Source organism: Rhipicephalus microplus, chromosome 3, assembly GCF_043290135.1.
Source record: "Rhipicephalus microplus isolate Deutch F79 chromosome 3, USDA_Rmic, whole genome shotgun sequence".
Lineage (NCBI taxonomy): Eukaryota > Metazoa > Arthropoda > Arachnida > Ixodida > Ixodidae > Rhipicephalus > Rhipicephalus microplus.
The window spans coordinates 259,350,930-259,373,661 of NC_134702.1; the positions used below are offsets into that span (position 1 = coordinate 259,350,930).

Consider the following 22,732-nt stretch of genomic DNA (forward strand, 5'->3'; position numbering starts at 1 on the left):
AATTATATTCGTGACTGCTAGTTTTTTTATTGTCATTATCATGACATTCCTGACATGTACTACGCGATTCTAGGCGATTCCGTCGGAGTCAAATTTCGTTGCAGTTGGCCTTTAATGCTGACTAGAGAGCTCAATTATTACATATAAATATGTAAAAATATGTAAGAATATATACTACATAAGTATGTAAAGCGAATAGTATTTTGATTTAAAAAAGAAAGAAACGTAGAAAACATTCCGGAGACCTCATCCACGAATTCTACGAAAGTTCTAGAAAATAACTTTTAGTGAACGTTTTGAAAAAGACTTCTTGTAAAAAAACGTTTTCTCAACGTCTTCTAAAAAAACTTCCTTTAAAAAACGTTTATTCAACGTCGAGTATTATACCTAGATGTCGGCATACCTTTCTAGTCGTTGAGAGAAGTTTCGTGTTTCTTGGGGGGTGAGCAAGGCGCAGCGCTTTTTACACTGGCATTCCGCCTCCTTGCAGGTATCGGGAACAGGCGATGCGCGAGTCCGTTTTTGAACCGCACTCCATCCACATGGTATGATCTCCTGGCCACGCGGGTCTCCCCGGTAACGAAGCGGCTCATGCCGCTGCCTGCGTTTCTCTCTCCAGTGCCGTTACCTTTTTCGACCCCGCGTCTCCCCCAGGCACCTCAGCTCTTACGCAGTACCGCGAAATCCTTGATTACTATCGAAACTCGCGCCGTCTTTACCCAGAACCTGCACGGGGTCTCTCTAAAGCGGATGAGCGACTTCTGAGACACTTGCAGACGAACACCTTCTTGTGTCCTGCAGCCGCCCAGCATTTCATGCCGGGTATACACAGCTACTGTGCGCACTGATGGGTGCTGGCCGACACGTGCCACATAATTGCAGTATGCCCAGCTATACCTCTTCCGTTTTCATCCCCCTTCCCCCTACCCACAATTGAGGCTTGAGAGTAGTTCCTGATCGGCTGCTCCACCCGGGACGCTCAGCGCTCCCTGCTGGCCCGCGCCCGAGCAGCGATGACCTCCAGTGGACTTCCGGAATAAGGAAACCACCCAAGTGCATTTGTAGTGCAACTCTCTGTGCTTTTCTTAATACATGTTCTCCACCACCACCACCATTCCACGTCCTTACGGCTGCTGCTGCGGACGCGCAACTAAATCTGTCTATTCCACCTGGGAGAAGGACGTGACGCGTGGTGTATTCCAAGATCGAAACGACGGGACCCCAACTCTTTTTTTTTCTTTGTTTCAAAGAAATGAACGTTCTGCTCTGTGTGGTAAGCAGTAAGCACGAGTGGCCAGGGCGGTAGGACCAGTAGTAAATGTTTTTTTGCATCTTGTTTTTTTTTCGTTGCCGGTTTTTCTGCTATCTGTAAAGCAGCACGCGATTCCTGTGTTGACCTTGGCTTGCCTGTACTTTTCCTGCGCTTTTAACCCGTCTGTTCTGAGAAGACTACAGTTTTGCGTTCATTCTAACAATCTTGAAGGATTATTTCTAGTTTATATTGTTTGTGTGGTTGTACTAAAATCTTATATGAGGTCACGCCTGTCGTGGACACCTTTCTTGAAGGATTTCAAGTTCGGGTCCGTGACCTTGGACCATCGAAAGCACACTCGAATCAACGGCCACTGTTATCGCCTTCTAAGTGGGTCATAAAACGGGGCACATGTCCACTAGTATGTGTGTTTACATATATGTGGTGCAAGGAGGAAAGCCCACAGGAATCCCAAGGACATCAGAGACCAGTCGCCAGTGAACCATCTGAGCTGCGCGGACGTTCCCTTTTATTGGTGTCATTAAATACATCGTATAACTGTCAGTTCAAGCGCACGAATAAACAGAAAGGAAGACAGGACAAGTGCTTACTCGCAACTAAATGATTTATTAGAAAGGGAAGAATATATAATCGGGCAATTAAAAAAGAACGCATGCGTGTGCATGCAAAAAGTACACCCGTGGCACCTCGAGAACAAACGAAGAAATATTATCTCGGAACAAATTCTAGAAAAGCAAACTCTTTATCGTGCAGCAAAACTGAAGCTGGCTGACGCATTGTTCACCTCTTTTTTTATGTGAAAAGCTTCCGTCAACACACAAGTTGATTGCTAGATCGAAAAACCACTTTAGTATCCTGAAAAAGAGGATAGCAACCACACTCTCTGCAATCATCCATGAGATGCGATGCTCCCGAGGATTTCAAAGAAGAATTGTGCTCTCTGAGACGAACATTGATGCACCTTCCCGACTGACCTATGTACACTTTACCACAGCTAAAAGGAGTCATGCAGACAACGCCCATTGCACATTCCACGAACCTTTTGCTGTGTTTCATGCGACATTGCGGAAACTCTCTGCGCATGCGCGAACAAATAGACTGCAGTTTGCTTTTGGCTGAGAAAAGCACATCGACTTTATATCTATTGATTGATATGTGGGGTTTAACGTTCCAAAACCACCCTATGATTATGAGAGATGCCGTAGTGGAGGACTCCGGAAATTTCGACCACCTGGGGTTCTTTAATGTGCACGCAAATCTGAACACACGGGCCTACAACATTTCCGCCTCCATCGGAAATGCAGCCGCCGTGGCCGGGATTCGATCCCGCGACCTGCGGGTCAGCAGCCGAGTACCTTAGCCACTAGACCACCGCGGTGGGGCGACTTTATATCTATTACCAAGTTGCTTAAGTTCATGCGATGTCTTATGAAGGTAAGGAATTGCTGCTACCCTCCTACCTTTTCTACTGTCATCATGACACCCCGAGTGGTTCCCTTCGAATTTTAGTTTCTTAATCATGTTGTTACACACGGACGTGATGACATCATTAGGATACCCTGCTTGTACCAGTTTCCCTACTTGACTGTCAAAGCTCATTTTCATTCTGTGTTGGCAGGACTTCTTCAGAGCAAAACCGAAACTCATAGTAACCATACTTCTCTTCACTAGCTTAGAGTTGCTCGACCTGTAATTAAGTATAGGCTTTACGGATCTAGGACAATATTCTAGGACTGACAGTTATACCATGCATATCCAACTAGCCCAACTTTTGATTCTGTCATTATAAGTTCGTTCGCAGGCTTTGTTTCTCTCTTCGATATTTCACAACTTGAGCCATCGAGTCGTAGGGACACTAAAATACCTTTCGCGGAGTTTGTTTTTTCTCCCCGCGTATATATATGGCGTCGCCGTTTTCATTTCAAGCAGTCAAAGAAATATGCATTACTCGTATCTACTACTCTAATAACTGGCTTCTGCAACAAAACGTTGCGTACCTGTAATTGTATATAGACTAGAGTTTCGCAGTGTAGTGCTGCCCGGGCAGCGCTGAAAAAATCTTCGTGCGTGTATGAGTATCGATGATGCTTTTTTAAGGTGTAAAGAATAGTTTTTAATGGTCGTAATTTAGTTGAGAAATGGCATAAACGCATTGAGTGAGTCAAATTTACTCCAAGTGGTGGACGTTACTTCCATAAAAAGTCAATGACGTTAAATAATGATCTTGAAGTTAATTACACATTGGTACACATACTGTAACTGATGAACAGTATCTAGGCTCTGATTTCGCTGTATTCACCCATAGCATTAAATCTTACGGTAGGGAGATTGTAATATTAACGTCATCGAATATTTGAGGCAGGAATTTGCCGTTTTTCAGCCACTTTTCTTATTATGGAAATCTGCTACTGTATCGAAGAAGAGCAAAAGCGCAGTTAATGCCCCCCCCCCATATATATATATATATATGACGACTCGGTTGTAGCGAGGTTTATTGGCCGTGAACTCGGGAACGAACAAGCGCAACGGACCCGACAAAGAAGCGCTCGTGCCAAGCAGATGATGATTGTCAGCCAGAACATATGATGATGATTGACTGCTGTTCAGATGAGGATGAAGCGCATAATAGATGCCTACACTGATCCCCCCCCCCCCCCACCCCGTGGAAGCGGCCAGCCTGGCCGCTGCGGGCGGGTAGTCAAGGTGACGAGGAACGTCGTGTGAAAAGCTTCATGGGGGAAACGTGTACAATTTCGGTGCTGCGGTAACGACGGTCAGTTGGCACGATAAGAGGCGTCACACGATAGTTGACAGGTGAAGTCTGCTCTAAAACAACATATGGGCCGATGAATCGAGGCTAGAACTTGTCGCAGAGACCAGGTGTGCGAATTGGTGTCAATAACAGCACCTCGTCACCCGGTCGAAATGATACCACACGATGAGAGGTGTCGTAGACGGCCTTCCTTGCTTGTTGCGTAGCTTCCGTGTTCATACGAGCGCGCTGGCGGCACTGGGCAAGGCGAGAAATATATTCTTCGCAAGAAGATGGTGATGTAGGGCCATTGCTGGTGAAGAAGGAAACATCGATAAAGAAAGTAGGTGAACGTCCGTAAACGAGATAAAACGGTGAGTAGCCTGTTGTGCGCTGAACAGCGGTGTTGTAGGCGAAAGTGAGGAACGGTAGAAGTTTATGCCAGTTTCTGTGATCCGGTTGAATGTATACGGCTATCATGTCGGCAAGGGTTCGATGAAATCTCTCGGTCAGACCATTTGTTTGAGGATGGTAGCTAGACGCCATCTTGTGTGTGGTACCAGAAACGCGAAGAACTTCACCTAAAAGCTGTGATAAGAACACCTTTCCACGGTCACTCAGAAGTACACGAGGTGCACCATGACGTAGTATTATGGCCGGAAGGACGAAGTCAGCAACTTCCGATGCTGAACCAGTAGCTACTGAAGTTGTCTCGGCGTAGCGTGTCATATGATCTACGGCGGTGACTATCCATCTATTTGCAGCACCAGTAACAGGAAGGGGTCCATAAAGATCGACACCGACGACCTCGAAAGGTGTTGTAGGGCACGTCATTGGCTGTAACTGACCAGCTGGGGGAGATGTCGGAAGTTTGCGAAGTTGGCATGGAGAGCAGGAACCCACGTACTTTGCTACGCTGGTAGAAATCCCAGGCCAATAAAAGCGGCTTCGAATGCGGTCGTAGGTTTTGTGAAAGCCTAGGTGGCCAGCAGTCAAATCGTCATGAAAGGCGTTAAGTACATGATGTTGAAGAGCGCGTGGCAGAACAGGTACCCAGCGTGTGCCGTCAGGATGATATATGTGACGATACAGCACACCGTCCTGAAACTTGAAGTGCTCGAGTTGTCGACGAAAGCGTGCGTTGGGTGGACGCGTAGCTCCTGAAAGGTGGTCTATAATGCGCCGACAATACGGGTCAGCCTGCTGGTGAGAACTGAAGGGTTGTTCATCGTCGATTGGCGGTTGGTACAGCGAGGCGAGCAAGGCAACAGAAGTGGGAGTCACGTCCACACTGGTGTCGTTGGAGGTGGCAGCTGGAGTGTCGAACGACGCTGTAGGTAGTGGGCCACGAGAAAGAGCGTCGGCGTCTTGATGTTTTTTGCCCGATTTATAAATAATCTCAAACTGATACTCCTGTAGGCGTAAAATCCAACGACCCAAGCGTCCGGACAAGTTCTTCATTGTCGAAAGCCAGCATAAGGCGTGGTGGTCCGTTACGATGGTGAATTGACGGCCGTACAGATAAGGACGGAACTTTTGTATGGACCAAACCACAGCGAGGCACTCCTGCTCAGTGATGGTATAGTTTTATTCGGTAGCAGTTAGCACTCGGCTAGCATACGCGATGACCCTTTCCCGTCCAGAGTTATCGCGTTGGAGGAGAACAGCACCTATACCGCAGCCGCTGGCGTCGGTATGCAGGAGTGTTGGGGCGGTGTCATCAAAATGGCAGAGTACAGGTTCTGACGTCAAAGCTTTCTTCAATAGGTGAAACGCCGACTGGCATTCCTCGGACCACACAAAGGGTGCATTAGATGCAAGTAGTTTGTGAAGTGGCGCAGCTATTGAAGCGAAATTTTGTATGAAGCGACGAAAATATGATGCGAGGCCAAGAAAACTTCGCATGTTGGGCGAGACGGGCGCCAAGGCGGGTAGTAGAGGTCGTTCAGCACACCGGGAGATAGCGCACTCAAGTGGACTGACGGAGGGTCGGGTGGGATTGGCCGGAAGTGGACCGGTGGTGCAGCAGCAACCGGCGTGAATGATGGCAGCGGTGAAGTAGAGTTTACGTTGCGAGGAGACGCGGCCGCAACTTGCGCGTACGTTGGAGGGCTAGACGGAGGTGGCTGGACGTAGGCTGGACCGGTGAATGATGTTAGTTCCTCCCTTACGATGTCACGGAGGGCCATGCTTGAAGGCTGTGTGACAGATGGAGAAGGTTGTGAGATGCCCATTGATTGAAGTTCTTCTCGTATGATCTCCCGTATCATGTCACGCAGGTCCCGGTCTGCGGTACGGTGTTCACTATTGCCCGACTGAAGGCGAACAGAATCAAGTTCGTCGAGACGCTGACACGTAGAGACGACGTCCGTGACAGTAGAAGGATTCTGGGCAACAAGGGCATTGTAGGCAATGCTTCCAATGCCCTTCAGGATGTGGCGCAGTTTGTCCGACTCGGACATCGAAGAATTGACGCGCCGGCAAAGCGCAAGGACATCCTCGATATAAGATGTGTATGACTCGCCGGGATGTTGTTGGCGAGTATCTAGGGCCCTCCTCGGTAGAGCGGATCGAACGGCTGGCGTGCCGAATACTTGGCGAAGCTGCTGCTTGAAGGCAGGCCAGTTGGTGAGGTCGATCTCATGGTTCAAGAACCATGTCTTGGCAACGCCCGTGAGATAAAGCGATACTCGGCGGAGCTTGTTAGAGTCGTCCCAGTGATTAGTTGCGCTTACCCGCTCGTAGTTATCGAGCCAGTCCTCCACATCTTCGCCGCGGAGACCAGCGAAGATCGGAGGATCACGCTGGTGGTTTACGATGTAAAGAGGAGGGGCTTGCGGCGCAGTGACGGCTTGCGGCGCAGAGACGGGAGCCGAAAGGACATCCACCCACTCACTCTGAGACATGTTGGCGGACTGAGGGTCCAAGCGGCGGCCTGAACGGAGCTCCAGCGAGTAGGCGTTGTAAGTAGAGGTACTGGGAACGTCAATCCACCTCCACCACGTATGACGACTCGGTTGTAGCGAGGTTTATTGGCCGTGAACTCGGGAACGAACAAGCGCAACGGACCCGACAAAGAAGCGCTCGTGCCAAACAGATGATGATTGTCAGCCAGAACATATGATGATGATTGACTGCTGTTCAGATGAGGATGAAGCGCATAATAGATGCCTACAATATATATATATATATATATATATATATATATATATATATATATATATATATATATATATAGTGTCATGACCAAGAAAAGACGCTGGCGCTTCGGCGTGCGGGTAGCTAGAGCAAGGAAGAGAAGAACGAAGTCAGAATAAGAAGAGCTGGCCCAGGATCGGGCCCAGGACGAGAACCGAACGGGGCCTCAATCAGTGGCAGTGGATTCGGCACTCACGAGCTCACGACCGTTCGACCGTTCCTGCAGGATCGCTACGTGGCTCAGACATCGGCTCAACGTCGAGCGGCAGGATCCTTTTAGCTAAGATTTGGTTTGCTTTTCATTCCTCGTATTTCTTGTTAGTTTCCCTCAACTGAAACGTTGTTGCAGCCCTTTGGAGGTCTGGTAAGTCAGAATATTCTGATGTCTTTCTCATCACCTGGCCAAGGGCACTCCCCTTGGCGGGCCTCACTACCGGTCAAGGATTGGCCGCTCGATACCTTGCTACGCAGTGGAGATAGCTACGTCCCTGTGACTCTGGTTCCTACAAATGGGGGTTCCATTTTAATGAGGAATCCGAAGGTGATACAAGTGGAGCTTCAGAAAGCCTCGTCGCTTTTCCAGAAGATTACTGAGGTCAGCCAGTTCGGCCAAGGGGGTATCCTGTGCTGCTCTGCAAATCAGGATTGCGTGCGAGAGCTTCTGATTTGCTCTGAATTTGCTGCATGGCTGGTGAGCCCGTTTATTCCAGCTCATCTTGCATGTACGAAGGGAAGTCCAAGGGGTGGATACGAGTCTGCCACCTCAAGAAATTCTAGACTAATTTTCTGTAGCTGGGGCAGTTTCAGTCTATCGATGCACCCGAACGACTGATAAAACAAAATCGCCTACTGAATCAGTTATAGTAACTTTTGCAGGAAGAGTCAGACCAACAGAAATTAAGGCATGGCCACTAATCTACAAAGTAGAACCACTTTCCCCGAAACCTTTGCAGTGCTCAAAATGTTGGTGATTCGGCCACAGCATGAAAGGATGCAGATCACGGGCTAGATGTCGTCTGTGCGGAGAGAGTCATGACAGCTGCGATTGCAAATCTGATGACCAGAAGTGCTCCTTGTGTAATGGAGCGCACCCTGCAGACTCCGCTGAATGTGGCGCAAAAGAAAGAGAAATGGGTGTTCTAGAAATCATAGAACGCAGGCGTTGCTCTAGGAGGGAGGCGGTAGCAGAAATGCATGAAAGATCGAAAGGTTACGCAGGCATAACATCCCGACACACAGCGGCAATGGATGCATCACTCGCAAAGTCGATAACTGAGGCTATTGAAGTCTACTGAAAAGGCATTGGAGCGTCTGGCAGCTACTCTTTTTGAATCCTTGGCTGATATGTTAACACAACAGCTGACACAAATCATTGGTACAGTTTCAGTGCAAAATCGGAATTCACACGCTTTGTTGATTTCAAGGGGTACAGAGGAGGAAAATCAGGCAGTTAATCATAGATCTATCTCTCCGAAAGCAGGACCTTCAAAAAATAGAGTTCAGGCTGAGTCAGAACCTGTGACAGATGATTCAGGAGACTTTACAGATATGGACACAGAATCTCTAAGAACTTTGAAACGTAACAGATCTCCCCCTTCTAAAAAGTCTTCGCAGAACCAAAAATCTAAGAAATACTTGTCAAAGAAAGACTTCATTGAGAACCTTTCAAAAAATGATTTCTTGAAAAAAGATATTCTGGATCAGGCAGTTTCTTCTGCCGGTATAGCATTAAAATAGGTTCCCTAAAAATTCTGCAGTGGAACTGCCGGTCTATTTGGTGGGGAACTACAGATTTACAATGTATTTCTTCGCAAATTTCTACCGAGATAATTGCCATTCAGGAAACCTGACTTGCTAACGGTAAAAAAATTTTACATAAAAAATTATCGACTAATCCGGCTGGATCAGCCAAGTAGAGGTGGCGGTCTGGCTTTCTTAATATCAACTAAATTTAGTTACAGAGCCAAGAGATCGTATCAGTGTGTGGATACGAATTACAAAATTCTGGTGTTAGACATAACACTACCAGACTGCTTGCCTTTCTCCTTCGCAAATGTATACTTTCCTGCAGGACTTCAAAACACGAGATGACTCGATATTATGGTAGCTTCATGCAGAAAAGAAATAGTACTGTGTGGTGGTTTTAATTCACACCATGTGTCTTGGGGCTTCAAATCTGATGTATGCGGAAGACGTTTGTGGGAATGGACGCTTGATAATAACTTTTCCTGCTTGAACTCACACGTTGCTACATTTGTAAGAGGTAACTCTAAATCGACTATTGATTTAACATTTTCCAGCTCCACTTTAAGCATATACTCGTGGAATATATTAGATTGTGCTACAAACGGCGACCACCTTCCCATTACTTTTGAAACTAAGTTCCCGAGGTTTAGTTTGGCAGGGAAAGTTAGCTCATTCGTAAACTATGCTAAATCACAAAAAGACTGAAAATCTACGTTATTTTTTCGTGAGGAAATGTAGGAAGACCTTAAGGCTATGAGTCTATGTGCGGTGTTGAAACGATCATTAAAAAATTCAACGTTTACTCTAAACTCGAACACAGTGGGATCTTTTAGCCCGTGGTGGAATCTAGAATGTGTCAGGGGGTATAGAAAGCGAAAAGCGGCTTGGAAAAAGCTGTTATATTAACAATTGCCCCAAAAATTGGAGTGACTATAAATTCATGGCCACTGATTTTAAGCATCTAATGCGCAAAGGAAAAGAAGACTATGATATGAATAAATTTATTTATCTGTCTGTCTAAAAATAAAAAAAATGCTTTTCAGGTTTTTACGTGCGAGAAAAATGATTCCACAGACAGAAAGCAGTCATTCCACCATTATGTCGCCTCGCGAACTCTGATTTCTTGGAAAATATTGCTTAAGGCTTGCAAACCAGGTTCACGACAATTATGCCAAAGTCCATGGTGAAATTAAGGGTGGATTGTGATTTCCAGGAGGTTTACTTAGTTGAACTGGCGGATGTGATGAAGAGCTTACCGCCCGCTGCTCCTGGACCTGATGGGGTGACCTCTACAATGATTAAAATGCTATACGAAATACCCCCCATGAAATCCGTAATATAGTAAATATTCACTGAAAAATTCTTGGATTCCGGCAGATTGGAAGCTTTCCAAAATAATTCCGATACTTAAGAAACAGCGAATGGAGTTTACTCTAAATAACGTAAGGCCTATTTCATTGACATCTAATCTGGTCAAGCTTGTAGAGAGAGTCTTAAATGTCCGTATAATAAACTACATCAAAGAACGTACAATACTAAACCCCAGACAAATTGGCTTTAGATCGGGATACTCCATTTGGTGAGCACATGTGGATTTGGAAAGTCGCATACAGCTCACTCGGCATCGCCGCGAATACTGTGCACTAGTCACTCTAGACTTAGCTAAAGCGTACGACAAAGTGGAGTATCCTATCCTAATCCAGCAGATGCAAGACTATTGCTTTCCAAAATATATAACAGCATGGATTACAGAGTTTGTGAAAGACTGAGAATTTTATTGCTTCTTGGGTGGATGCTCTTCTAAAATATATGAGCAAACACAAGGTGTACCTCAGGGCTCAGTATTATCCCCGGTTTTATTCAACATATTACTAAGTTTCATTACAACTCATCAGGATATCCAAATTTACGTATATGCAGATGATGTTGCTTTTTTCGCAACAAACAGTGATCTGAACTCATTGTATCAGGCATTACAGAATTACATGAACATGCTAGAAGGATGGCTTGACAATATCCATATGTCATTGAACGTCAAAAAAAAGTGCGCTTCTGCCATTCTCTTTTAAGGATCGTGTCAACATTTCCCTGATGTATCGTACCAAGCTCATTCCCCAGGTCAATTTCCTGAAATACCTAGGCATCGTATATAATACGACGCTAAATTGGGAAAGCCATATAGACGAGGTTGGCTGTAACGCGTCACGTGCCTTGGGCTGGTTACGCAAATTGGGAAACAGAAAAATAGGATTGCGTAGGAGTTCATTGTTAATGATTTACAAGATGTATGTGCGGCCTATTATGGAATTCGGGTGCGTATTATTTTCAGGCAGCGCGGCTTACAAGATGAGACAATTAAGATTACTAGAAAGAGAAGCTTTGCGCTTGTGTCTTGAACTCCCCAAATTTGTGGCAAATAATGTTTTGTATGTTGAAGCGCGCCTTCCACCTTTGTTAACTCGGTTTAGAATACTTGCAGTTCAAACTTTATAAAAAAATACAATTCGCCTCTGCGACAAGCTTCTTACGTTTTTATTCAAGAACCAACCGCATTCTTTGGAACACAATGGTCTAGACTACACTTTCCTCAGATTTGGTTCGTCCAAGCGCTGCTAGAGCCGCTCAATGTAAATATTTATCATATTGGCATAACGAAGACGCCTAATTCAAAACTTTAAATTAAATTTGATGATATTTTCCCCTCTAATGCGAAACAACTGCCCCTTCAATATTTAAATATTCGGTTAAAAGATTACTTGACTCATCTGTCCATAAACAACATTATTGCGACGGATGCATCCGTATTGAACGAAAAGGCTGCAGTAGGCATCTTCTGTACTTCTCTCGAATGGTCTTTCTCAGTTTGATCACCAGATTGCACACCTATATTCATCGCTGAATTATTTGCTATAATTCTAGCGCTTCGTAAACTTCCTCCGCCGCTTCAGCCACCCTTCAGACCACCTGTGGATGGCGTCCAGGCCTCACTTGTGGTTCTAGGCCATGACCTGATTGAAACCCTGCCACCGTTTCGCGGCAGGAATCCGCACCGGCTCCTGTCTCTTGGGAATGCCGTTCACGTTTTCCATGGCCTTAATTCCTGTTGCGGTACTCTTTCAACAAAGGAGCCACCACGAAACGCCGTCCAGGCTTCCCTGCTCGTCGACCTCACTGGGGTGAGTGCTCCAATTGCTACTTACTCAGAGACCACGATCACTGACTCTTCGGGCTTAACGCCCGACAGCACCGCGGACCTGTGGCGTACCATCGCGCTACTTCGCGTCGAGACTAACGAACTGACAGCGTTGATCGCCGAGCTAGCTCCTACAATGTTGCCAGCATTGTGTTACATTAACGCAGTGTTGGATTTAGCTGCCTCATACGACCTTGAGGCAAGCACACCGGAGCAACGCAGGCAGCTTCGGTCTTCTTTCATCGAGCTCTCACACCAGCTCGACGGCTTCGCGTCGGTGATCTCTGCGTTGCCACCTGCCATCCCACAATTACCAGCCGTCTGCGAACTACTGGAATTTCACGGGGTCCGGAACGACGCCGACAGCTGGGTGGCAACCGTCAACGCGCTAGCAATGCGCGCGGCCTGGACAGAGAATCAGAAATGGTATGTGGCTATAGACCGTCTTCGGGAAGGTTCAGCGGCGTGGCACCGGTATCAAGGTTGGAAGCAGCAGTCATGGGCGGAGTGGAGCTTCAAGCTCATAGCTGCTTTCGGTCCGATTCCCTGTGCTACCTACCCATGCAACTCGGCCTTCGCTCAGGACGGAACTCGGGAAAAGCCCGACCTAGAGGATGCAATTCGAGCCCTTACCATCCTGTCATCTCTCGGTGACCAAGATGTAAGGAACAATCACAATTGTGTAACTCTGCCTTGCACAGGCATTTCTGCTGTCATGGAGCAGCGGCCCAATGGTGCACCTGTGTCCGGTAGGTCTCTCACGGCAAGTTTTGCAAAATGCCTTGCGACAGGCCCCAACGAACGCCATCCGGAGTCGTCAGACCATTTGGTAGACGCTGAGGCGCCAGCCACCATCTTACTGGACATTCTACCGCGTCATCAAACGCACGTGCCTGTGGATTTCACCATGCTCATCCCTCACCAGACGAAAGCTGGTCTGCATGCTTGAAATGATTCAGTAACTGAACATGAGAGCATTTCCGCCTTGCAAAAAGACGCCTCTCGAGAAATGAAATATATTGAGGACTTTCTTGCGGCTGACCGTGACCAAAGTGACCACAGTCCTCCTCTGCAGGTCGTGAACTCTGCATTCGTATTGAACTCTGCACCACCACCTGACCTTCCTCAGGAGATACTGTCCTCGCGCTCGTTGTCGTTTGAGGACATGGAGTCGCTCACATCTATCGTACCAGACACAACTGAACCCCACCAGATCATGATCGTCGGAAACAAAATGCACTCCTTACCACTTCACAAAGCAGGCCTTTCCGAGGATGCGAGCAAGATCAGCCGTAACCTGACCCAGCCATGTTTGCAGACGACCCAAACATTCATTTTCGAAGACGCAAATTCGCTCAGCCGCGCAGACACTTGGCTCCCAAGGGATGTTTCCTTTGAGAAAATCCAGACACCTAGCCAGGCTGAGGCCACAGCCATTGAGAACTTGCCGAGGACCAGCCCTCGTGCTGTTTCCTCTCAGGACACCAAGTCTGCACGCGACAGTTCACCAGAAGCCACCAGCTGGACAACTTCAGAGAGTTCTGCTGTGGTATTGATGCCCAACCATGAGCTGCGTCGCAACTCATTTCGAGAAATGTCACAAACGTCCACACGGCTGCCTCACAGAGCGTCCCGCTGCAGTTCAGTCCACCAACGGTAGTGGGACAAACACCAGCATTTCCAGGTTACTCTGTGACCTTGCCGGAACAGTCAGTGCCGTCCGCCGGAGCGGTATTCTACGAGTTGTCAGAAAACGTTGTACCATGGACGAGTTCAACCGCAGCGACAAAGCCAATTCCGCCCACCAGAATACACACTGACAGATCTTCAAGCAGAGGCGCACCATGGCGTAGACCAACCGGCTCGAGGCAGCCAGTGCCCTCCACCAGAGATGCTTCCCCCGGTCGTCGCTCTATGTTGCATTGTGGTCCGGGCTGACCACCACGATGCAGCCAAGCCCGCCCACCAGAAAATTTGCCGCAAGCTCCGCGCGCACGTGGTCATGGCCGAGTGTCATGAGCAAGAAAAGACGCTGGCGCTTCGACGCGCGGGTAGCTAGAGCAAGGAAGAGAACAACGAAGTCAGAATAAGAACAGCTGGTCCAGGATCGGGTGTTGTCTCTTGTTCTCTGTCTAGTACATCACAATGTGTGTGTGTGCGTGCATGCGTGTGTGTGTGTGTGTGTGTGTGTACACACGAGGGACTATTGGTCAGCTGCCAGCTCGTAATAAGTTCACTTGCTACGTGACGCCACACAGGCTCATAGTATGCCAAACTCGCCGCCATGGCTACTGGTGGCACTGGCTGACACTCCCAAGTTTAACATATATACCCAATAAAGCGACTGGGGGTGTAGCATCCCGCGGGTCGCGCAAAGGCGCGTTGAAGAACAGAGCTTACGCCGGTCAGCAAGAGAACAGCAGGACGTCACTTTATTGTCAAGCCAGGCTCGCTTATATTTAGTATGAACGTAAGGAAGGAAGGAAAACGAGGGAGAGGCGCGGCGATAGCTGCCACCGCGACAGAACGACAGATGCGCACGTAATCGTGCACTCCGCGCAATGGTGACGTCGGCGCACAATATGCAGCACTTCTTTCTCCTTAAAAGTGGAAATGCTCCTCGGTCGACGTGTTCTCGTAGAACGCCTCAGGATTTGTTGGGGGCTTCTTGCAGTGTTATTCGTGGGGGCTGATCTGGTCGTAGGTTGAGGTGGGGAGGCGACGCCGGGGACTCGTACCGGAGAGTTTGCACACCGAGGCGTGTTGGTCGCCGGATCACCTTTCCTTGCTGTCGTTGGCGGGCTGGATGCCAGGCGCTGCTCGATCACCCCGTCAGACTGCTGCTGGTGCTCCACTGAACTGTTGCGTTGCAAGCGCACTTGATCGGCGTGTCGCTGGGCCAGTCCTCCCGAAGTTTCCACGGTAGCCATCCTTGATCCAGACGTAGTCTTGACCCGTCCCGGTATCCACTTGTCACCGCTATAATAGTTCCGCACGCAGACACTGGTCTCGGGTAGTAAGGTCCAATCGTCTTGACTCAGCGATGACTCTGCAAGAGTAGAAGGAAAACACAAGTCCAACCGAGACTGGATTTGGTAACCGAGAAGCATCTCTGCTGGTGACTTCAAATTTTTCTGTGGAGTTCTCCGGTAGTTGCACAAAAGTGGCACTAGATTGTCCTCCATTTTTCCTCCTTTTATTTTTCGAAGCCCCTCTTTTATGGTTCGCACTACTCTTTCGGCCGCCCCATTTGACGGGAAGTTGTAGGGGGGCGCACCTTAGATTTACGATGTTGTTGTTCTTTACAAATGTCTCTAATTCCTGGCTGGTAAATTGCGGAACATTATCAGAAACTAACATTCGTGGGACACCAAACCTGCTAAATATAGCAGTAGAGTTAGCAGTAGAGTAGCTCATGAGCCACTGACAACTCCAACTTCCGATCGAAGTATGGCAGGACCAAATTGTGTAAGGAGTTTTTTGTTTTAGGCCATTCGTTCAGTGTATAATGTTTAACCTCGGACAGAACAGAGTAAGTGGCAGTCAAAACCTTCAGCTCACGTGTGGTCACTCCCCCTTCTTCGAGCGTTTCCAGGGACAGAACGTATTCGGCCGGTTCATCATCCGGGACAGGTTCTGGAGCTCGCCGGGGTAGACGGCTCAGGGCGTCGGAGTTGAACATCTGCCTCCCTGGAGTGTATTGAAGCTTGTATTGGTATGCCCTAAGGCAAAGCACCCACTGTTGGATTCGGGCTGCAGCCATCATTGGTGTCTGGCAGTCAGGTCTCAGCAGGCCCAGAAGTGGTTGGTGGTTGGTCACCAGTGTGAACTCTCGCCCTAGAAGATAGTCACGAAATTTTGTTACGCCAAAAATGAGCGCCAGAGCCTCTAGTTATAGTTGAGAATAGTTCCACTCTGCTTGTGTCAATGTTCTGGAACGAAACCCAATGGGTTTATAAACATTGCCTACTGTGTGAAACAGAGCTGCTCCGACACCGGGGGAGGATGCGGCACATTCCAACTTCAACTCTTTGTTTTGGTCGAAAGGCACTAGCATTTGTTCATCTTTGAGCCTTCGCTTCGCAGCTGTAAAAGCAGCTTCGTGCTGTTCCTTCCAGTTCCAGCGCGCATTTTTTTCTAGCAGCTTATATAAAGAGAAAAGCGTAGTTGACATGCTAGGCAGGAACTTCGCGTAAAACGTCAGCATTCCAAGAAACGAGCGCAGCTCGGTAACATTGCGCGGGCTTGGTGCCTCAACAATAGCGTCCACATTCTTTTCTGTCGGGTGAAGACCATCTCGGTCGATTCGGTGCCCAAGATATTTCACAGACGGTCTGTGCAGTTCGCACTTATCAAATCCGAGCTTTATTCCCCGTTCACGTAAGCGCTGAAGAACGTTTCTTAGTCGCTCGCCATTATCATTCTTTCTCTCCGACACAAGTACGTCGTCTAGATAAGCTTGCACGCCCAACCCTGCCAATACATCTTCAATCTTTCTTTGAAAGATTGCCGGTGCGGATGCTATTCCGAACGGCAGCCTATTAAAGCAAAACAGCCCTCTGTGCGTGCTAATGACGCAAACTTTTCTTGCAGCTTCACCGAGCGGCACTTGGTTGTACGCATCGCGCAGGCCAAGAGTGCTAAAGCATTCACCATCGCTTAAGCGAGCAAACATGTCTTTAATCACGGGCAACGAGTATTGCTCGGCGGCACAAGCTGGGTTCACGGCGGCTTTAAAATCCCCGCAAATTCTGGCAGTGCCGTCTTTCTTTAAGACCACCACAAATGGCGTTGCCCAATCGGCATGCTTCACTGACGACAACACTCCTATTGAAACCAGCCGGTCCAGTTCTTGCGTTACTTTATCACGCAAAGCGTAGGGAAGGGGCTGCGCCTTACAGAATTTTGGAATGGCGCCTTCTTTTAGGTGCAGAGTGGCATGGGTTCCCTCGATGAGGCCCAGGTCGGCAGAAAAGACGTCGTGGTAGTCCTCGAAGATGCTGTTGATGCGGTAGCTGCTGTCTTCGTCTTTCGGAGGGATGTCCCGTGCTGCTACCTGCCATAATGGAGCTCCTGCATTGTCGAGTAAACGAAGCAAATCACGGCCGCACAGGCTTGGCCCGCATAGTCCAACACAGTCAGCAAACAGTCACCCCTTCGTAGCGGACGCGTAACTGAAGATCTCCGAGGAAAGGTAGGCGGCCTACGTAGCAGGAAAGCTTCATACCGGAGGCTCTCAGACTTGGCCACTGCCTGCGGTGCTTCTCATAAAGTCCGCGAGAAATGACGTAAATCGGTGACCCGGTGTCTACCTCCAATGGCGATTCAATGCCCCCCCCCCCCTCCTTCGTGAATACTCGCCGAAATGGGGGTTCCAGAACGTTCTTCCTTTTACACGCTAGTGTCCAAATATGGGCTGTTTCCATTTCCTCGTTGGAGGAGCCTTCCGAGACCATCAAGGTGTTAATTCGCCACGTTCTAGAGTCGTTTGCATGCAGCGCACGGCTTCGGCGCTTTCGTGCAAGGTGCCCTTTACGTTTACACTGATAACACCGTGACCTGGCCCAGGGACAGTCGTCGTCCTCGTGCTTTCCACTACAGCATCTGCCACAGCTTTCAACTTGAGAAGTCTTCTGTTCCCGTTGTCGGTATATTTTTCCAGACGCGTCTACTTGTAGTAGTGGTGTGACCTCCGCATTCATCTTTTTTACATCTGTTTCTGCAGCTTCGACTGCTATTGCTATAGCTTTTGCTTCTTCAAGCGTCAAGTCCATTTTTGACAATAGCTGTTTCTGCAACGCACTAGAACGTACGCCGCAAACAATGCGGTCTCGTAGCATCCGGTCTAGCGCACCTCCGAAGTTGCAGTTATCAGCTATCCGCCGAATTTCCACCAAAAAGGTATGCATGGGCTCCTTTTCAGTTTGGCGCCGGTTGAAAAAATTGTAGATTTTGAAATTTCCGTTCCTTTTTGGGTCATAATACTCGCCGAGCGTGGCCACTGCTTCTTCGTTAGTCAAGGAATTTGGCGCGCGTGGTGCTATTTTCCCTGCCAAAGTCTCTACTGTGTGCGTGCTCAATGCCGCCACAAGTAATGCTCTCTTTGTTGCTGAATTCTCAACGGCGTTCACTTCTAAGAAAGCTTCCACCTTGATAAGGTACGGTTTCCACTTTGCTTTCGTCGAAGTCTGGTAGCTTGAGATGGGCCATGTTGTCCCACGGCGTGCTGCGGTCTTCGGGTTCCTTCTTCGCGACTAACACGTCGCCAATCTTCGTCGCCACTGTTGCATCCCGCAGGCCGCGCAAAGGCGCGCCGAAGAACAGAGCTTACGCCGGTCAGCAAGAGAACAGAACGTCGCTTTATTGTCAAGCCAGGCTCACTTATATTTAGTATGAACGTAAAAAAAGGAAGGGAAACGAGGGAGAGGCGCGCCGATAGCTGCCGCCGCGACAGAACGACAGATGCGCACGTAATCGTGCACTCCGCGCAATGGTGACGTCGGCGCAGAATATGCAGCAGGGGGGATAGCAACTGTGGTAGCTCAGTGATACAGCATGAAACGCATTATTCGAAGGTCGCAGGTTTGGTTGGTGCCCACGGCAAGTTATCTTTTTACCCACTTAATTTTCTTCACAATTTGGTCTAATAACTTCATCTATACTTAACTCGATATTATTGTCTGTTAGGTCTCATTAATATTAACACGAAAAAACGAGCCCTTAAATATACATTTCTCTTATATATATATGGTTGCCTCTTGGCAACTGATGGTGCGGCTAAATTTCTCAAAGTGAATACGCCCACCTGGCACAACTATGTACGAAATAAAGTACTAATATTTTTGTTATTAGTTAATGTAATCATATTGTCGCACTAGTATACTCTCTGCCAATTAATGCAATCGAGCTTAAACCACGCTTTGCCGTGGTTGTCTAGTGGCTAAGATACTCGGCTGCTGACCCGCAGGTTGCGGTATCGAACGCCGGCTGTGGCGGCTGCATTTCCGATGGAGGCAGAAATGCTGTAGGCCCGTGTGCTCAGATTTGGGTGCACGTTAAAGAACCTCAGATGGTCAAAATTTCCAGAGCCTTCCCCCACGGCATCTCTCATAATCATATGGTGGGTTTGGGACGTTCAACCCCACATATCAATCAAAGTTTAAGGCAACAGGTACATTGTCTTTTACTGGCTCCGAGGTATAATTTATTTATTCGGTTTGAGTACATAGAAAACACGACGACAGAAGAAATAAGGAGGGAACAGGCTAACAACTGCCAGCTATAGGGGCACAGCGCCTGCCTGCTCCTTTGGGAAGGGGAGGTACAGGGGCAATAAAGGAAGAACGAAAGAGAGAGAAAGGAGGATAGTTAAAAAAAGATGGAGAAAACACACACGCATAAAAAATAAATGGTGATACTAAAAAAGGCAGCGTCTCCTGCACCGCGCGGCGCAGCAGCCAGACCCACACAGAAGTGGCTCCTGTGCCGTTCGGAAGTGATGCCACTTAATAGATGCTTTTGCACAGTTCACGTGTGAATGACCGGACGCACATGCATGAAACCCCAGTGCGTCTGCGAAGTGTTCTTACGATGAATGGAAACAACTTTATTGTAGCGTTCTTACGAAGCCTGTGATCTCGGAAGGCCAAAGCCACTGCATTGCCGGCTGGTTTGTTAAGTGCGAACAAGTACGGCCGTTCTCATTCGTTGCTACGTAAATGCTGCCGTGCTGTCACAGGCCGCGCGTGTTTTTCAGCAAGGCAGACAAGCTGTTATGTAGTTAGATGAGCTAACGCCGTAAGCACTTCTTGGACATCGTTTATTAAGTGCTGATCGCCCAGACCGTTGCGGTGGCACGTCAGTATTTTGAAGTGGCCTGCCGGTTACCTCGTCAGGTGATTGTACACTGAGCGACATAAAGTTTCTTGAGACTACGTTGCAGTGCGCCTTTCTGTCATCCAAACTTTGATAAGCCGTGGAAATCAACATTCCTGACACGTGTGCCGGAGAAACCAATGCAGCCAGCTGCACTTGAGTTTTTCGTTTTCTTTTGCGTCTCGCTGATTAAGAGCGATAATTCCCAAAACACTTTATCAAAGTAAATATAGCCAATTCCGCGAGAGTGATAAAACATCCAATATTGAAAGGCCTGTGGATAGGACCACCACCAGCAGCAGTCAGGCTGACGGGAGGCCGATGAGGAGGCGCAAATGTTAAAACAATTCATGCGCGAACAAAAAAAAAGAAAAAAATAACAAAGACCGCAATAAAGCTCAAACCACCGACCTCACTAGTTCCTATTGTGCCGCTCTAATCTACTACGCCACAGCTGCTGACCGGGTCGGAACGATTAACAAGCCGGTTTTGCATTGTTATCACGCTGGACCTAACAAACATATTTTTTACTTTTCGTGGCTTTTACTGATTCTATCGTTAAGTCTAGGCGTACCGCTAACACTCCGACTATTCAAACAAAACGCCTAACCGAAAAAGTGCATGACGTCATTTCCGTGCAGCGCAGCAGCCATTTCTGTGTGGGGGTGTTTCGTGCGCGGCGCGGCGCAGCAGTCTTTGCCAATAAAAAAAGTTTATAAACGTGACGCAAAGTCTGTTTTTGTTAAGAAAGTTAAAGGGGCTCTGTGAGCCTGGTCTCGCCTAGAAGCACATCCTCCTGGGAACAAGCAATTGTCAAGGGCCGTGCCTCTAAGTCCAATCAGCCCATAGACTTTTTTTGAGTACTGCTTGCTGTACAACAAATTTAGGGCACTTTAAATCACGTGTTTTAGTGTCTCACAGGAGCCACACGATGACCATAACGAACTTTCAGCAAGTCCTTGTTATCAACACAATCAGGCATTACCGTCAAGGTAATGTTTCTGAACGTTAAAGAAAAAAGAAAACACACCGATGTTCATAATAATACATAGACATGAGAATGTTAAAATCGCACAACAATATATTTTATGCCACCCTAAATAAATGCACGTTTTATTTATTTATTTATTTATTTCAATACCCTCAGGGCCCGAGGGCATTACAGAAGGGAGTGGGTTACATTTTCAACACAACCTAATGAAAAAGCGGAAAATTGGTGGTTACATGGATCAGTGAAAGAAACCAACAACAAATAGTGCACATTATAAGAACGAAAACAGATATTAAAGAACTACAAAGCTTAACAGGTCTAGTACTAAAAAAAAAGAGAGATCAAGCAAACGATATAACACTCAACCACAAGCACGTGCATATAAACAAAGAAAAATGCATCATTTCAACACAAAGTGCTACTGAAAAATGGAAATACTATATCCCTACAAATTATGCCGACAGGTTAGTTATAGCAGCCTTAAACATAGTTATTAGTAATCTCGACTACAGATCGGGGAAGGTGATTCCAACTTGCTGACGTACGGGGGATGAATGAATTGTAAAAATGATTGGTGTGGCCTGCCAACCTTATGACGATGGTCGATGCGAGCGGATACATAAGAAGAAGGGGTTATCAATTTATTCTTAAGGACTGAATTGTCGTAATATATCTTGTGAAACAGGCAGAGGCGAGATATTTCCCTACGTCGTGAGAGCAGAGATAATGATGAAGTTGTTTTCATGGAAGTGACGCTGGAGGTGCGATGGTAGTTAGAAAGAATGAAACGAGCAGCCCGACTCTGGATGGATTCAAGCTGATGAATGAGTGTTTCTTGGCTAGGGTCCCACACAAATGCAGCATATTCCATTTTGGAAGGGACTAATGATTTATACAAAAGTAATTTTACTGGAAAGGAAGAGAGATGAAAATTACGGCGTATAAAGCCCAGCGTGCGATTAGCGTTATTGGTTACATGTGTTACATGCATCTTCCAGGAAAGATCAGAAGTGATGAGTACGCCTAGATATTTGTAACATGACACAGTTTCTAGGTTAGTATTATTAAGATGATAAGAGGGCAATGTTGTATCGCGACGTGAAACACGCATGTGCTTGCATTTGTTAGCGTAACTCCATGTTCCACGAGTTAGTCCAGTCACGAACACGTTTTATATCAGGTTGAAGATCAACGTCAGAGTCACTGTTAATAACACGGTATATAACACAGTCATCAGCGAATATGTTTATTGATGAACATAGATTATCAGGTAAGTCGTTTATGTAGATAAGGAAAAGTAAAGGTCCCAGCACAGAGCCTTGAGGCACGCCCGATCCAACTGCAGAAGTGATGGATGAGGTGTTATTCACAGTGACAAATTGGGAACGATCAGTGAGAAAAGAGTGAAGCCATTCAAGAACGTTCGGATCAATGTTAAGTTTGCTGAGTTTTAAAAGAAGCAGTTGATGAGAAACCTTGTCGAACGCTTTTGACAAGTCTAGGAATATGCAGTTGACAATTAAACCCCTGTCAAGAATGAAATTTAGGTCATGTGTGAATGTCAAAAGTTGTGTTTCACATGAAAATGACATGCGAAATCCATGCTGGTGATCTGTAAAAAAGGAGTTTGACTGTAGAAAAGATGCGAGATGAGAGCAAATAACATGTTCCATAACTTTACATGAAATGCATGTGAGTGAGATT

At 47.3% G+C, this 22,732-nt stretch overlaps 1 protein-coding gene across 1 annotated transcript; it reads right to left on the reverse strand.

Annotated features, from left to right (window-relative positions):
- Window positions 1-14,579: 14,579 nt before the first annotated feature.
- On the reverse strand, window positions 14,580-18,577 carry LOC142804232 (uncharacterized). The gene is made up of 3 exons (XM_075890952.1): window positions 17,062-18,577; window positions 15,724-15,999; window positions 14,580-15,211 (listed from the first exon to the last, which is right to left on the reverse strand). The coding sequence occupies exons 2-3, from the start codon at window positions 15,926-15,928 to the stop codon at window positions 14,622-14,624; spliced, it is 795 nt and encodes a 264-aa protein (XP_075747067.1). The 5' UTR covers window positions 15,929-15,999; window positions 17,062-18,577; the 3' UTR covers window positions 14,580-14,621.
- Window positions 18,578-22,732: the final 4,155 nt, after the last annotated feature.

Excerpts from the sequence above, each read along its gene's own strand:
- LOC142804232 (XM_075890952.1), bottom strand. The coding sequence starts at position 15,928 with ATGATGGCTGCAGCCCGAATCCAACAGTGGGTGCTTTGCCTTAGGGCA. Across the intron at positions 15,212-15,723 it reads AGAAGGGGGAGTGACCACAC|AGTCATCGCTGAGTCAAGAC; the intron begins GTGAGCTGAAGG and ends CTACTCTTGCAG.